We start from the raw sequence: 17489 nt of genomic DNA, 5'->3' as shown, positions 1-17489 counted from the left end.
TAGAAGTTTCTGACCGTTCTTCCAGAAGGTCATTGGTGAGGTCACACACTGATGCTGGTGGAGAAGGCCTGGCTCTCAGTCATATATCTGATCAGAGGTCGATCGCCCTGCCACTGTCAGCATGCCTGAGGGTTTGATTTGATACACCTGTGCTGTGATAAGGATACCTGATTCTGATCATTAGGATGGGGGAGCCAATACTTCTGGTAATAGTGTGTGTGTCTATACTTTTTCTATATCTAATTCCTCCAGGTTAGTCGTGAAGTTGAAAAATGAAAAAAGAAAAACAAAGACTCTGACATTGCTCACATACAGACGTCACACCTCCAAAGACATCCAGACAAGCAAATGAAAGACTTATTTAACCAACACATCTCCATTCTTCCCTACAAGGTCTCTGCTTCTCATTCACATTCATCTTTTAATGCCATTGAACAGTTCGGTTTAAAAGATGCAAACACCTTAAAACGTCTTTAATAAAACCCAAAAATGTTCAAGTCTTTAAATCTCCCCAGTTTGTATATAACAGTAGGTGTAAATACAAAACTACCCCAATCCAGAAATGCGTTTTAGGGACTTTAGCTCCTCATTACTCACCATGCAGCAAGGACATCAGGGGTTCATCACGCTGCAGATGGTGTGGGAGTGACTGGGCACAGCTGGTTCCCAGTGGCGTCCTGAATCCCTAACTAGAACGAGATGATTGAGCTTTCTGTGCACATCGTTTGCAAAATCCTTAAAGTCATCATGCCGAGTCAAGGAGTTAAACAGTCTCCTGCTGCTTTTTGTTCAACTTCCTGTCAAATGCCTTGTGAATCGTAGGTTTGAAAGTTTTATTGTTACACTAGAGTTCAGGGTGTGTGACACCATCAATGCTGAAAGGTGATGGACAACATCCAGGTAGGAATACAAAAGAGTATTTTATTAGAGGAGCAACCTTAGCAGATTTCTATACTTCACCGCTTACTGGTAACCTTACATATGTTGGACTTTGTTATGTTACGGAACTTTAAATTAACACGATAAACAAAGAGGACATTTTCCTCATCTTCCAAATTCTGATCAGTTGTTGGAGGCCTTCTGTCATCCTCTGGTCCCTTACTTTCATCTTCTGTTGCTAGGCAACAGAAGTTACAAACCTGAAGCAGATGTTCCTTAACTGTTGCTAGATAACTCTCAGACTGTGCGTGTGTTGTAAAGTCTGACAGAGAAAGGTTTTTTAAGATGTACACCGTTTTTTCAGTTACCTTAAACAGTTCCCGCCATGGTCGCACTAAAAAACGTGATGAACTGTTTTCATTAGGCAGTTTAGCTATAAGCTGCTTCATAGTTTTCTATAGCATTAAAAACTGAGTGTTCTGGGTTAGTGTGTGACTTCTGTTATTGGTTGTTCTGTAAGTCGTTTTTCTTCTTTTCCTCGTGTTTTAATATTACTAACAGCGCTGTTTTCAGCCCCTGCTGTCAGCTATGCCTTCATATTCTCCAGTGACGGTCTTCGTGTTGCTAAAGACGACGTTAAAGGAGAGTTTCAGCTTTTTATATCGTACTAAGACTCTCTGTCTGCATGTCTGCCTGTCCTAACCACCAGGATCTTTTCAGTATTTGATACTTTTACAACATCTATAAATGTTTTCATCACAGCTGAGCAACAGATTCATCCTGGGAAACAGAATGACAACATTCATTAATGCTGATGTATTCAGTGCTTCACTTCTTTTGACCTTTTTGCAAGCATTTATAACCCCTATTGGAAATGACGGCAAAATGTTGGCAGTTTCTAGTAAACAAATCAAACAGGAACAGTTTAATGATGTTGAAGGCGCTGAACTAAATTCACTTCCCTTTAAATATTTCGCTTTAGGAAATCAGCCATCAGTCAGAGCAGGAGGGCTTCAGTGGTTAGAAAAAGACTGATCTCTCCTTCTGAAAGACGTAAGAACCAACTCAGCAGGATCGATAAGCTCATCATGTAATACCAGCAGAAAACCAGGTCGTTAGAAAATGATGGCAGACATATTCAACTGTTGTGGCAGGACAGAAACCAAAGCTCATGCAACTGCAACAGAAGAAATCTGCCCAGGTCTTCATCCTTCTGTCACTGCTTAGGCATCAGGCGTCTGCATCCATCGGGGTTTGAACCAGCCCACAGATGGCCCGGATCGTTGGGTTGGAGTGAGCTGCTCCACCTTTGTGTTGTTTTAGCTGTACAGCTTTGCCACAATCACACAAAGGCAAACGCACAACTGCAAACCCCACAAACACAGCATTTTCATACCCGGATCCATTAACTTACCAATACGGTTCCAGTCCATGATGTGACTTTTTAGCAATCGTCTTCCTGATGTCTCCATGTTTCTGCTCATGGACATTCTGCTCTTGTTCTGCGTTGTCCTTTGGAGAGACGGGAACGTCTCTGAGCTTTTCTTGTGAAGTTTGTCTGTGTGTTTAGGTTTCTCTTTGTGGCAGTTTTCATTGGTTCTATTTTTCCCTAGATGTATGGAATGGTAATAGGTTCAGAATTACAGATAAGTTAGGGCTTAAAGTTATCTGTCTGTGTTGTGCACAGAAAAAACATTGACATCTTGATACCTCCCTGTAATTAGCCAGATGACAGCTTTTCATCAGTCTGTAAAGTAGACTCTTTAAAAGGCAGACTTTTTATAGAACCAATTGCAAAATAAAAAAATTGCAATGAAATCGCCTGAAAATAATCATATAATTACAACTTTATAAGGCTGAGCAAACAGATGAAAGCTTTAAAATATTTAAGGCGTCTGGCTGTGTTCACTTTGCCTGGTTAATCTAAGAAAGATATAAAATAAACTCGTGTATTTAGAGATGATGATGTGTCGGAGAGGAAAATTCAAAATTCTGTCACATTCTGACTACATCCGAATGAACAATCCCAGAAAGAGGAGACGAATCCTGACGACTTCTGCTCATATTTTCCTGCTTTGAAATTGAGGAGCAAAGATGAGGCAATACGGCTTTTATCAATGTCAGCCTTTTTCTGTCCCTCCTTCAGGGAGCAGACGCCACCTTCTGTCTGCCAGCCATGAAGGGTTTGATGTAAAGAGACTGTATGGAGGGAGTGTATAGGAATCAGAATCTTTATTCTCATTCTACATGGGGATACAATGGAATTGCAGCAGTCTTGAAGTGATGAAGTTAAGTAAAATAAAATAGAATAGAAATACTGTATTTACATCTCTAACACAAAATGAACAATATGTACAGAAACTGTTAAATATTAAATATATATGGATAAAGTAGAATGGAATGAGTTGAGTTGCTGTGAGCGCAGCATAATGACCCGGTTATTGCACTGAAGTCAAGATATTGCACACGTGCAGTGGTCAGTGATTTAGTATTTGTAAAAAGTCAGAGTGAGCTGTAGTTGGTGGAGGTATGTGTATTCCGTATGGTAATTGCCTGTGGAAAAAAGCTGTTCCTTAGTCTGTTTGTCCTGGTTCTGATGGACCTGTACCTCCTTCCAGAGGGCAGCAGGTTGAATAGAGGGAAAGCAGGATAATGATGCTAGCATAGGACTAGCACTAGTATAGGAGGTTGGGTTCCACACTGAAATACCAAAATAAACGTTGAAATAAAACCCCAACATTAGTTAGTACAGATGTTAAGAACCACAGATCACCAAAGGGCTCCACAATACTCCACTTATTCCTCTGACAAAATCCCAATCATATTTGATCAAATACTGTTTTATACTTTTATGAAGTATTTATTCATGTTTTCTTTTGTTTAATGATTAGAGCAGCATCATCAGTGTATATTTGCTCTTAGTGAGCTAAGAAACAGATTTTAAAACACCTCGTTTCTCCTTCTTCTACTGAGGGACAAAAATGGAAATCGTTCTCCTTTTAACGTTTCTGAATTGATGAAGCTCCTGATCTCCAGCTACCCTAATGACTCTCCCTGACAGTGTTCCCCTACTCCGCACTGAGAACCATTCAGTTCCTTAAAAACAAAACCTTCAGTGAGGTGCAACACAAGAAGTGTCATTAAGAGAAGAAATGGATTTCTCCTCTCTACTTCGGTGGTCTGCTGAAGGAAACGGTTGGATCTGCATTCTGTTCAGCAATCTATTCAAACCCTCCAGATTGTTCGGAGCTTTGTGTTCTGCACTGAAAATGGTACAGAAGGTTTACTTTTGTTTGAGTTGGCATCAGAGTTTATTCTAAATCTCCACATGATGCAGCAGGAAAAACAGAAATAAACTTGCAAATAATATTTGGATAATTGAACATCTTCTTATCATTTTTTTATTGACTTTCACACATTTATCTCATTATAAAATACTTTTGTAAAGCCAGTTTGTAATGATTGCCACTACAAATCAGTTTCTGACCATGAATTGAAACTTGAAAACTTGTGTGTTTATTTAACAGGTTTCATTTTAATGAGTTTTTCTTGTTAACATCAGAGGGCAGATTGGCTTGATATTTAATGCCCCAGCCGTAGAACAACAACAACAACGTTGTGACGTTTCTCTCACAAATTAACACTTAGACTATATGCGGTTTTGATCATTAGACAATAATTCATGCAGAATTCAACTTGTAGACTTGATAAACATTCTTCTTTTATTGCTTTTTTTTCCATATCTGGTCAAATGGTGTAATGATGTTCAACTCTGAGCTCAGCATCTCAGGCTTTGATTTGCTGCTTTACTGTCTGTGGAGACGGGCAGCCCACCGGGGGGGGGGGGGGGGGGGGGGGGGCGCACTGTGTCCCTCTGATCACTGCTGCTGCTCTGATGACTACATGTCTGACTCTCCTCCTTCTTTCTTCTTCTCTCAGGCACCAGCAATGGGTCCATACTGGTCTACAACCTGACCAGTGGTCTTCTGCACAAAGAACTCAGCGTTCACTCGTGTGAAGTCAGGTAGGCCTTCTTTGTGAGGGGGTGTGTGTGGGTTTGTGTGTGCATTGTGTTTTTAGCCTCATTAGAGGTGGTGCAATCTCTCAACACTCTCATGGTATGTATTCAAAAGAGAAAAAAAAAACATTTCAAGGGTCAGTTATTTCTGAGCTTTTGTCGCTGAGCATTAATGTTCAGCTCTGAAGTCAATAAATAGCTGAAATAATCACAACCAACAGTATTAAACCAGAGGCCAAAAGGTTAAATGTCTAATTTTGTTTCATACTAGATTTGATTTCTGATTTAAACCTTTTTTTTCTTCCATTCCTCCTTTAACAGAAGTGACAGATGACAGAATAACAAAAACGATTCCATTGGTTGGCCTGAACGCAACTAAACACAAGCTGTGAAAATGTTTGTAGAACAATGTTTTCTGAGCTGCTGGAGCATCTCGTAAAGAAAAAGATTTGTCTGTTTCACCTGATTTGACGTCCTCCCACTTTTGGTCTGATATCTGAAGACACAAAACCAAACCAGTTCCAGAAAACTGAAGAAAATGTTCCTGTTGCCATTTTAACGTCTACGTATAACCAGAAACGGGCGGCTTGACCCTACTCCAACCCCAAAATAAAAGAAGTAAAATGTCAAATATTTGATATAAAGGAGAGAGAACAGAGTCAATGGAAACTGTGCTCTGGAATTTTGTTAATCCACATGGATTTTGACAGCTTTACATATAAAGAAAGACACTATTGTGACCAGGAGATGAGATTTTAAAGGATTATTTTTATTTTTACTCGATAAGTAGACTTTTATCAGATTAAAAAGCTGCTAAAGTCAAAACACTTGAAAATTAAAAAAAAAGATTCTGAAGGAAATGTTGAAGTGAGAATTGGAATTCAGCCTTAGAGACTTTTGAAAAAACGCGTGTAATTCGTCTGAAGCTGAATTATTACTTAATTATAAGTTTAGGCATCCTGTTCAAAAGGCAAACTTTGTGAGATGGAGCCTTCTTGAAGCATCAAATGGCTAATCTTTAATCTTAAACTTTAAAAACTCAGATCAGCTGGTTCTGGAGAAGAAAAGGGTTAAATGATGAATGAAAGAAGGACTTCTCTGGATGCTGCCACTTCACACATAATCCTGCATTCCAGCCCTCATGAACTTCACATCTGACCATGACTGTAGTCCATGATTGAGGTGAAAGTTCAGTGTCAGAAAAGGAACAGGCAGCATTCCTAATCATGTTAAATAGTGTGGAAACTCTCACATCCAGTTCTGTATTTTAGCCCTCATGCTTTTCACTTCTGACCAGGAGTCGGCCTCCTGCCTTAAGAGTTGGCTTCTGTGTTTTATGGCAGAAAGTCTGTTATGGATTTTCTGCTTTAACTGGCAATAAAACATTTCTACAGCTTTCCCGTGAGGGGTTTATTTCCCACCAAGCTTGCCAAGAGAGATGACTTGTGTGTCTTCTAGACATTTCTTTGAACATATGAAACTGTGTGAGATTTCTACATTTTCAACCTGGAGGTATATTTGCTTCAGGGTAGAAATTAGGAGCCGATTCTGACCTTTGGTCCTTCAAATTCTTGAACTTGTCAAGATATTCCAGGATTTCCAGGATGTTTGCCTCCATTGAAACACATGGGGAATCCTTGGTGCAGAAGCTCGCTGGTTCGATACCCGGCTCTGGCATTTTTCACAAAATTATCTTTTTTTTTATTGTGCTGCTTTCACTTTATTTATGGTCAACTTTGATCATTTATTTTTTGCCAGTTATGACCCTTTAAGTTTCATTTTCATTCAGCATTATATCATTAAACCCTGCATTTGCTTCTGGAAATGCAGCTCCTAGTTCTCTTTCTATTGTTGCTTCTATGTTTATGAATTTATTGTTGTGTTTTTCTATTGACAAACCCGTTTGTGTCGTTTCTCTGTCTGCTGTTGTCTGCCTCTGTTATCCTCTCTTTGTTGATTTAACTTGTCTTTTTACTCAGAGACCATCAACCTTTTCTGTAGGAAATAAAGATGGAAATTGGCCTAAAAGGCTAAATTCTTATAAAAAAGACACGCCCCTAACCTTAACCCTATAATATATATACTCTATATGTATATATAATATTTCCTATATTTTCTTATATTTATTGAGATCTGTTGCAGGATAAATATGCCGCCTTTCAAATAAATAAAAATGTTTCCGTAAAATGGAAATGATGTACCGCTATTTGTTGTTTTTGTTTAGCTATTTGTTCATTTATCACAAGTCCTATCCTTATGGCAATAATGACCACTAATATCACATATCCTGTTTTTTCCTGATATCTTGCAGCCCTAATATTGGAATGCACAAAAACTAATCGTGCTTTATGTTGCAGCTTTTTTTCTTTTTCTTTTTACTGAGCAGCAAAAGTATTTTTTCCAGGATTAATTAAGCCCACAATTGAATCCCCTAATAAGAGATTGATTTGGAGCTAAGAGCATCTATTCAACAGAGCCAGGATTCATTTTAATGAGAGAAGTTGGTAACAACAAAAACAAAAGTCAAGCAGCTTTAATGAGCTGTGCGGCTCAGGCAGAGGAGTTCCTACGGATGTTCAGGAATCAGAAATATATACGAAAAGCACAAATAAATGGCATCCCGACACGTTAACATGGATTCTATCAGATTTTCACATCAACGTGAAATCACAGAGATTTGACAGATTAGCTTCAACCTTCATTTTGAAATGGGGGTTTTCTGTTCTGGGTTGTTGCAAAGGTCTCTGGTGTAATGAGCACAGCGGCCCATTCCTCTCCTCTGCCGCACCAGTTTGGACCGCTCAGCATCTCATTTGCATTTCTTGGAGCGGTGGACTAATTAATCATGTGGCTATTTACCATCTCATTACGGTGCAGTCTGTGTTCTCTCAGCTGGACCACTTCTCAGTTAAATTCATACCTTAAACTTATCAGCTTAAACTGGTGAGCACTTTTACGTTTTCCCTCCAGCTCTCTGTCAGTAAATCCACCTTACTGCCTGAAAGGAATTCACCCACTGTGGTGCATTTCCACAGAAAACAACAACAGACGGCATGTTGTTACTGCTGTGCATGTCAACTAACAGCAAAGTCGTATTTGATCCGATTTATTCTATACGTTTTTTCTTCCAGACCTAATAAACCCACAGTTGCATGATGACATCCACATGAAAAACATTGTTTTAATACACAGTAATGTGCAAACGGCTCTGCCAGCTTGTAAATAATGCAGGCTTTCTGAAAACAATATGCTGTGATTCAGAGTTTGACGTTCAACAACAACTACTTCCTCCAAATGATCGGTCTGAAGACATTCCAACATATAGGAAGACAACAGTTATTACAGCTGGTTGCCGAGGTTGTTCTTGGTATTTTAGAACAGTTTTTATCCAACTGCCATAAACCTGTTAAACCTGGATCTCTTCTTATAAATTATGTTGGTTTAGGATCAATTATTATTATTATTTCTCAGGTTTTTTATAGTTTTAACACATATTGAAGCACTTTTATGTCGTTTTATGTGTTATGTATTTTAGTAGGAAGGTCTATCCGTCCGTCCATCTGAGGGGCTGGAGGAGGACTGAAGCATTTATGTGCTGTTTCTTCTATACGTTTACAGACTACAGTTTTTCCTTATCATAGTTTGAAGCTGCCCAAAGCTGACTTAGACAGAGTTCATTCCATCATCTTTGTTTTTTGTGCACTCAGCTGTGCACACATTAGCACAAGGCTGTGATGGTTTGACCATTTTCAGATGCATTCATGCTAACGTCTGCCAACCTCTTGTCTCGTCCACAGAGGGATCGAGTGGGTGAGTCTCACCAGTTTCCTGTCTTTCGCGACGTCGGCTCCGAACAACATGGGCCTGGTGCGAAATGAACTGCAGCACGTTGACCTCCCAACTGGTGAGAAGCTGTCAGACACCAGAGCGTGCACACATGTACCTGAACTGGAAGCTTTGGTCTGATCCAATGGTTGATGGGTTTTTTCCTTTAGCTCACCTTCTTCTAAGAAATGAGGAGAATTGGCATCTTGGTGTCTTGTTCTCAAGTTTTCTGTAAAAGTTTACTTATAAAAGTCCCCAAATGGATGAAATGTTGACTCAGATCATATTTTCATCTATTTTTCACTCACTTAATAAGAAGCAGGAAGTGATATCATGACAGAATTTGTAGAGTTGGTTGATTCTTCAACTCATCAGAGGACTTGAGTTCATCAGTAATTTGATGAAAATGCAATGACCTATTGTACACAGGCAGACTGTGCAAGTTATTTAAGTTATAAACTAACCAATCAGATGCCTCAATAAAAGTGGGTGGAGCCTACTACCCTCCATGTCCAATATTCAAAACGTGAGATGTGTCAGAGCCTCTTCCTAAGCCTCATCATCGCTGCCATTCTCACAGAGTAACCGGAAACCAAAACTGTGTTTCTGCATGCAGGGCTCCAGCTTTGTGACCAAGTGGGGGAGCGTTTGACCCGAGTCAGGAAAGCTGTGGGATGGGTGTGAGGATTTTACCAAAGACTATAGAAAATTGACTCTCAGCATAAAGACCTGGACTTGGGACGTCAAAATGATCAAATACATGGCGATTACTGCAGTGCAGGTCTCCCCCGGGGGGGGGGGGGGGGGGGGGGGGGGGGGGGGGGGGCAGATGCAGGGAACAGATTCGCTGTTGTGTAACAGCGAGTGACACTTCCCACTGCTGCTCTCTGCAGCATCATTCCTAATCTGCTAACAGGTTTTGTCTGAGGTCCAATTATTGAGCGGGCTTTGGCTTCCGAGTGACGGTTTGCGTTCCTCCACTCAGCACGGCGTGTAAAAGCAGTAATGAGCAACACTGGTGGAGACGCAGTCATGGGTGGTTTCAGGAGCGTAACATTGTCATCGTCTTTTTGCTGTTGGCGCCACACTAACGACCCGCATTCTGACGAAACCACACTGAGGAGACCAGATTGATTGCTGGGAATCGCTTGAGAGTCGAGGCTGTTTTTGTGCTGCTGTGAAGCCTGAGATGCCTTAATTGGTGCTCTGTAATCTGTAATCAGGACTTGCACCGCTTCCACTGCATGAATGAGACAGGAAATTATAAACAGCTCTTCATTAGTCCCTGGTGCCCCCGGGGTCAGAACAGTTTGCCTTGCGCCACATGTTTTCTTCTTCCGCTGGCGGCTGTGGGCGCCGCCATCCGCAGGTCACTTTGTGTGGAAGCAGCTCTGACCTTACATCTTAAACAGGACACTTTGCTAACTCGCCTATGGAAGTTTGGCCCCCTGTGTGGCGGATGTGGTTGAAAACCTGAAGGGTGTCCTTGTCCAATTAAGAGTCACCGTCGTGTTTGGATGTTTTGACTCGTCTCCTTGGAAAGCTGCCCGTCGGAAAAAAAGTTACAGCAGATGATAAAAGCCTTTTTTTGTCAGACAGGGAGAACATGTCGACACCGACAAGAAAGTCCTTATTCTCCTTCTCATCTGCTTCTGCTTTGCAGGAAGATGCTTCGCATTTAGAGGTGAGCGTGGAAATGACGAGCCACCTATTGAGATGATCAAAGTGTCTCACCTCAAGTAAGTTGCTGATCCTCACATCTGCTTTAAAATGTTGCTGAAACTGTCAGTTTTTTACCAAAAACCTGATCGTGCTCCAAACAAACACGGCTTTTTCAGTCTATCTCATAAATGTCCTCCGTGACCTTCAGGACGGCATTTTCAGGATGTTTGCTCTGGTCTTTTCCTCTAGCAGATGCTTCCCAGACTTTGGGATGGCTACTTTTTTGTTGATCCTTTCTGCAGGGATGGACTCCATCTCCCTCAGTAGCATCCCTGTAGCTCCTCCCACACCGATATTGGCTGATCAGTTCAATCTTTTTGTTCTGTTGTTTTGTGTCAGCACACACCTAAATGCTCTAGAACGGCTAATGTTAGCTTTTCAGAGGAGTCCTGTCTTTCTGCACAGCAGGGACATGAATCCACTTAACCTGATATTAATGACAGATTCAACAGTTCTTAATATTGTAAACCTCTTTAGGCCTGTTAAAACCAGAGAAGACATTTCCATTGTGCAGCAATGCTATGCTGACGCACGGGTCCCTGCTTTCCGTTCGTCCCCAGGCAGTACCTGGTGGTGGTTTTCAAAGAAAAGCCGCTGGAGCTGTGGGACGTGAGGACAGGAAGTCTGCTCAGAGAGATGGCCAAGAGCTTCCCTACTGTCACTGCATTGGTATGAACAAACCCCAACATTTCATCTCTCTGATTCAGTAGGAAATGCTGCGTTTAGTTGACCTTCTGGAATTTGTGACTGCAAGACTGCAGCCACTGTAGTTGTGTTGGGCTTTGCTTAGTTTGTTTGTCCAAATGAAATGGGTTAGGGTTAACTTCTAGACACAGTTGTGCACACTGGGAAGAAGAGAAACATATGATTACAGCTTTTGGTCTGAAGATTCTAATTTCTCCTGTTAGATTACAGTCACACAGGAGAAACAGGCATATAAGCAAAAGTGTGCTGTGATCAAACATCAGCAGTGATGTCATAACCAAGAGACGGTGTAGTTCAATCAACAATATTACAATACACTGCATTTCAAACGGTGTAGATAAAGATTGAACAAAAGGACGCTTGCCAAATGCCAGCAGAAAAAATCAGATAAAGGAAGAAAATTGTTTTGTTTTTCTGTACCAGTGGCACAGTACCAGTTACTTTTTTATTTCTGTTTCATTATTCTCTTATTATCAACCTTTTCTTGTTGGACATGGACTTTTTTTCACCTAATGAGTGTAGTTTGCATGTTTGTCTGTCTGTCTGTCTGTCTTTCTGTCTTCCTGCCTGTCTGTCTGTCTGTCTGTCTTCCTGTCTGTCTGTCTGTCATCCTGCCTGCCTGTCTGTCTGTCTGCCTGCCTGCCTGCCTGTCTGTCTGTCCTCCATATTTCTACTTCTCCCCAACAAAAGGATTGACTGTTTGTTTGTAAATGAAAGTGACATTTTTGTTACACTTTTTACACATCTATGAAATAAATGAGTATTAAGGAAATGTATATTTATTATGGCCCGCAGCAGCAGTCACTGACTGCAAGGACCATATTGTTTTCGCAGTTGGAACGACGACCTCGCCGCCTTTCAGCGAGAATTTGCCCCCCGCCGCATGCTCGAAAAGTCACCAAAATGTGCACACACCTGGGATAAATTGCAAATGAATTTTCCACAAAGTCAACGTCACCCCCCCGAAGACGATGACATCACGGCCAGCGATCCCGTCAAAAAAATGAATGGGCCGAAAATCGCGTATGGGGCCGAACAAAATGTACTTCAAAATACAGTCGCGAAACCAAGACACACGTGTCGGGGATATCCCAAAGATGTTTTGAAATCATTATGGGACGGCCACACGACCTACGGCTTGGCGGCCATTTTGTGGCGAACTCTGAGAATTGGCGATTTTCGTGTTTTCCCACAATATGGGGAAAAGACGCTTTTGTTTGAACGATTTTCACGCAATTGCACACACTTGCTGCCAGCTCCAGTCTACAAACACCCCAGAAGTGTCGTTGACCTTTGACCTTGGGAAAAGGCCGCCATCTGGAATTTGCTCAAAAAAGCACCTTTAGCACCAGATACAAACGAAAACTCGTCGTTGGAATTTTCATCAATCGTCTCGTAACTTTTCGGGCACCAACGGCCAGCTACTCTGGACAAAATGTTGGAATTAGAAGTTGTAGATTTTGAATGGCGTGCGCGTGGCGAGCTAGGAACCGTTGCCATCTTGGCTAGCTCGCACATTTCTCATCGGAATGTCGTGAAGAGGAAATATGCGATTCCTTGGCCCGCGCTGAACAAAACGATGCTACGCACGACAAGATCGATAAAGGAATGTGGGCGTGGTAAGCAAAAAACCGTCGCAAAAAAATGTGCCGACTCGGCAAAAACGAAAAAATTCGGAACTTTTCTTTTGAGAATCGACTAACGAAACCAATATACCCTTGTCCGCGATATCCAAAGGACGTTTTGAAATCATTACGGCATGGTGACACGACCTACGGTTTGGCGGCCATTTTGTGGCAAAATCTGCCATTTTGCGTTTTTCGCGTTTTTACACAATATGGAAAAAGGAACTTTTTTTCGAGCGATTTTCACGAAATTTGACTCACTTGTTGCTAGAGCAAGTCCACAACTACCTCTGGAGTTTCGTCGACCTTTGACCTCGGGAAAAGGCGGCCATCTTGAATTTTCTATAAAAAACACCTTTGCCACTGGATTTAAACGTAAACTTGTCGTTGGAATTTTTATCGATCGTCTCGAAACTTTTTGGGTATCAATGGCAGGCTACTGTGGAAAGAATGTTGGAATTAGAAGTTGTAGATTTTGAACGGCGTGTGCGTGGCAAGCTAGCAAAGTGGCGCACTGTTATAACTCCCATGCATTTCAATACAGTACAGTGAAAATTGAATGCATCCATTCATGCCTTAAACTGAATACATGGAAAAACACTGGATATGGACATATAAGGAATGTGGGCGTGGTTAGCATAAAACCACTGTTGCTAAGGACGACAAAAAGTTTACTTTAACCGATTTGTCCGAAACTGACGTCAATCTGTTCGTCCTCCTGAGGGGACCAAGACATAAAATGGTTGCTATGGAGATAAAATCAACAGAAAAGCTGCCATTTTGAAAAAAGTGTTTTTTTTGTTTTACTAACTTATGACATATAGCTTTAACCAATGGAGGAATGTGTTTTTCTGAGTCAGTTAATGATGCTGCTCGCTATGCTAGCACTTTTAGCCACATTAGCATAGCTAGCATAGTTAGCATAATTAGCATTTTAGGTAATGTGTTTTTCTGAGTCAGTTGATGATGCTGATCGCTATGCTAGCACTTTTAGCCACATTAGCATAGCTAGCATAGTTAGCATAATTAGCATTTTAGGTAATGTGTTTTTCTGAGTCAGTTGATTATGATGATCGCTATGCTAGCACTTTTAGCCACATTAGCATAGCTTGCATAGTTAGCATAATTAGCATTTTAGGTAATGTGTTATTCTGAGTCAGTTAATGATGCTGATCGCAATGCTAGCACTTTTAGCCACATTAGCATAGCTAGCATAGTTAGCATAATTAGCATATGCAGTTTTGACTAGCCTTCATCAAAAGTGGGCAGTGAGGGCGGTGAGGGCGGTGAGGGCGGTGGTGCGTAGAGTTGGGCGTGGAAGGCGGGTTGCGTCTGCGGGCCATACAACGCCGCTTGCGGCTTTAATTTCCTTTGTTGCTATAAAGGGCAGTCTTTGTTCTCTAAAATGGATAAACTGTTTCAAATGAAGAGAATGTCATCATGAATGTTTGTAAATCTCTGTGGTTTTCCGTTCATCTTCGTCACGGTTCTCTTTCTCTTTTCCTCGTCTCTTGCTCTCCTGTCAGTTTCCTCTCTGACTGATTGACAAGCGACTCAGATTGCCAGAGGTTGTTTTTCCAAAGAGTTTCAGAAGAAAAAAAAGATTGCATGTTCTTGTGTGCATCAAACATGTGCTGTCACTGGGAAGACCGCCGTGGCAGCTGTGGACACTCGAGGAAAACTGCTGATTCTGAGAAACAAATGTTGCTTTGTGTTCCTTTATGTCTGAGAACCATATCGAACATTTACTGTGCTGCTCATGTTTATGGATGAACTCTGGGGCGGCCTGAATGTGATGTATAGTGTGTAGCTTTTATTAAAAGGGGAAAAGGCTTTAAACTTTCATCTAAAAACTCCTTCTTTACGTCAGGAAAGCTCATCCTGTGAATCACAGTTCAGCTTCTTCTGTGCCGTTGATGGACACCTGAAGAAATGCATCGTTTAAGATGTTGGCATATTTCCCTCTGCAGAGTCCCTGGAGGCCAGGCCACTAGTTCATATCAGTTTGCCTGAGGGGAGATCATTTCTTCATCCTGCACCCTGAAAATATCTGAGATCTGTAGGAAATGGAAATGTCGTGGCTCTGCCATTTAGCTAATAATTGAGCCCGGGGGTGTCTGTCAAACCCGCAGATACAGAGAGTTCTCACATCCAACTGGGATTTCTCTGCAAAACTAGCATGTCTGAAAATATTCCTCCACCTGTGTGGAGCAAAGATGATTAAAGACACGCTCTTTACTTTTGATCTAGTTACCTTATTTCCTGTCAGGAAACGTTTTGACGCTCCTCTTGCTATAGCAGTCTGTGCTTGCAGTAGCCATGTTTTTGGGACCCCCCCTCCGCCCTCCCCCGTCGTAAAGATTTCTGTGGCTGCAGGTTAGAAAAGTCAGCGTGAGCGATGGCGTTTGCCGACTGTAAAATCTTTCATAAGGCAAATAAAAACAGCAGTAAAAGACCCTCACAAACTGCTGCTTCTCATTTTCCTCCTGATTGCAGCCCGGGGTCATGCGACCAGCGCCGACGTGACTCCGCGTCTGCTCATGTCTTCAATACTCTCCTGATATGTTGGTCAAATAGCTTTTGTTTCTGCTTGTGGTTTATCAGGAGTGGTCCCCGTCTCACAACCTGAAAAGCCTGAAGAAAAAGCAAATGGCGGCGCGGGAGGCCATGGCTCGGCAGACGGTGTCCGATGCTGAGCAAAGTAACGTGGAATCCTCCGTCATCAGGTGAGAATTTCTCAACACCTTTTGACTGTTGGGCATTGTCTCTTTTGTTTCTTGATTTTTCTTGAATAGTGATGACAGGAATGTGACGTATGACGCTCATTTCTCAACAGCTCCTGTAAAGAGAAACAATCAGTGTCGCCCTTTAGTGGAGGAAATGCAGACGTCACACTCCGTCTTTGCTGACACCAACTTAGTTTTTCAGCATAAATAGCTAGCAAGCGTGGGCTTTTACAGCAGAACAGTCCCCCACCAAACCATGACGGCTGGAGTTTATTTAGACAAACCAGGCATGGATCCAATGTACACTTGTTCAAATATTTTGGGAGTAAACGGGCGCGCTGGTTACTTTTGTTTTCCAGTAAATTTGTTAAAAATATTGAATACATAATGATTTTTCCTTGTTACAAGTGAAAGAATTTCCCTATGGAACTATTAGGATGAGTCAAGTTTTCATAAGTTAAGTTGTATTGTAAATTAAGTAAATCTTCAATTTACTTATAAAGACTGGAATCAAAGCAACTGGAATAATTATGTCTTAAAAAAAGTATGTTTTGACCAAAAAAAAAGTTGATTGAAGCAGTTTTTCCCCAAATGTATCCTATTTTAAGAGCTACAACAGTCCAACTGTCCTTATTTTAAGACCATAATTATCTTAAGGCTAAATTAAAAAATATAGAATAAAAATTATATATGTAAATGTTTCTGTTTTTCAAACTAGTCTCTTTATTTAAACGAGACTATTCACAAATGAATTTCTGCTTAAAACAATGACGTAAAGTGAAAAAATAAACTTGTTTCATTTGAGATATTGTTAAAATATAATGTTTTTTAAGATCAAATGACTCAACAAGATCCTTTAAGATTTACTGTGTTGAATGACATCTTGTGTTGATGCAGTTCAAACGTTCAGACTGTCTGTGTTTTAGGTAATCACAGTTAATATCAATTATTTATGTTCATTGATTTTCTGGCTTATGTAATCCATTCGAATGTTTATACATTTCTCTGTAACCCCGTCTGATCATTATTGATCTTCGTTAATGATCAATAATTGAATCCGTGGTGAGTTCTGACCTGAAACGGGTTTTCCTTCCAACGACCCTCACAGTCTCCTGCAAGACGCCGAGAGCAAGTCTGAGACGAGCCAGGCCATCTCGGCCCGGGAGCACTTTGTGTTCACCGACACGGACGGGCAGGTCTACCACATCACTGTGGAGGGCAACACGGTGAAGGACGGGGCCCGGATCCCCCCTGACGTGAGTGGCCCTGAACGGCCTGCTTTCATTCGACATCCCTGTATCGATACTTTCTTCTCTTCGCGTTGCTCTTTGGTGCCGTTAACGAAAACTTTGAGGAATATATAAGCTGAAGGAAAAGAAAGCAGCACTTAAGTATCAGAAGTCAGTCCTCCAAAGCGTTGCTGCCCTAAACATTTATGGCTTTCAAATAGCTGATTTGGTCCGACTATGTCTAACATATTCCATCATGTAGTGAAGAACCCTCTGGTTTCTACTGGGGGGCTCATGTTTTGAGATACTTTCTCTCCATAATGGATTTAAATCTGTCCTAAAGCTCAGCATCTCCCTAATGTTTAACTTTCAAGATGCACAAAAGATCACATATCCAAGAATTCTGGTCAAATCTGAGAAGTTCCATTCTGTGAGTGAGCTGGGATTTGAATGGCCCACATCAGCGTTCTGTCTAGTGGAATAGCCCAGCGCTTACAGCCAGATGGTGTTCTTGTTTTACCACTCAGCTGCCAAAAGCAATTCACCCCGCCGTCTTGTTTTTATTGATGCCAAAACATCAATTCCACAGAGGAGGGCAGTTTATTGCAGAGCGATAAGAGTGGCTTTTGAATTACAAAGTTTTCACAACCAGCTTCATCAAGGACGTGATATGTGAGCACAAATGCATCGTTTCCAGGACATCTTTTTCTAGTTTAATGGAGGATAATCACAGACTTTCCACTGTAGGTCTTGGAGATCA

General features: G+C 41.3%; 1 protein-coding gene across 1 annotated transcript in view; it reads left to right on the top strand.

Annotated features, from left to right (window-relative positions):
* Window positions 1-17489, top strand: part of wdr11 (WD repeat domain 11) — a 52419-nt gene that overhangs the window by 21055 nt on the left and 13875 nt on the right. Inside the window, exons 11-16 of the mRNA XM_023963146.1 lie at window positions 4819-4903; window positions 8695-8801; window positions 10386-10461; window positions 11005-11113; window positions 15379-15500; window positions 16609-16756. Coding sequence (XP_023818914.1) covers window positions 4819-4903; window positions 8695-8801; window positions 10386-10461; window positions 11005-11113; window positions 15379-15500; window positions 16609-16756 — 647 coding nt within the window. The remainder of the gene's footprint in view (window positions 1-4818; window positions 4904-8694; window positions 8802-10385; window positions 10462-11004; window positions 11114-15378; window positions 15501-16608; window positions 16757-17489) is intronic.

Source organism: Oryzias latipes, chromosome 15 (assembly GCF_002234675.1).
Source record: "Oryzias latipes chromosome 15, ASM223467v1".
In the NCBI taxonomy this organism is placed as follows: domain Eukaryota; kingdom Metazoa; phylum Chordata; class Actinopteri; order Beloniformes; family Adrianichthyidae; genus Oryzias; species Oryzias latipes.
This window is presented reverse-complemented; position numbering and strand designations above follow the sequence as displayed.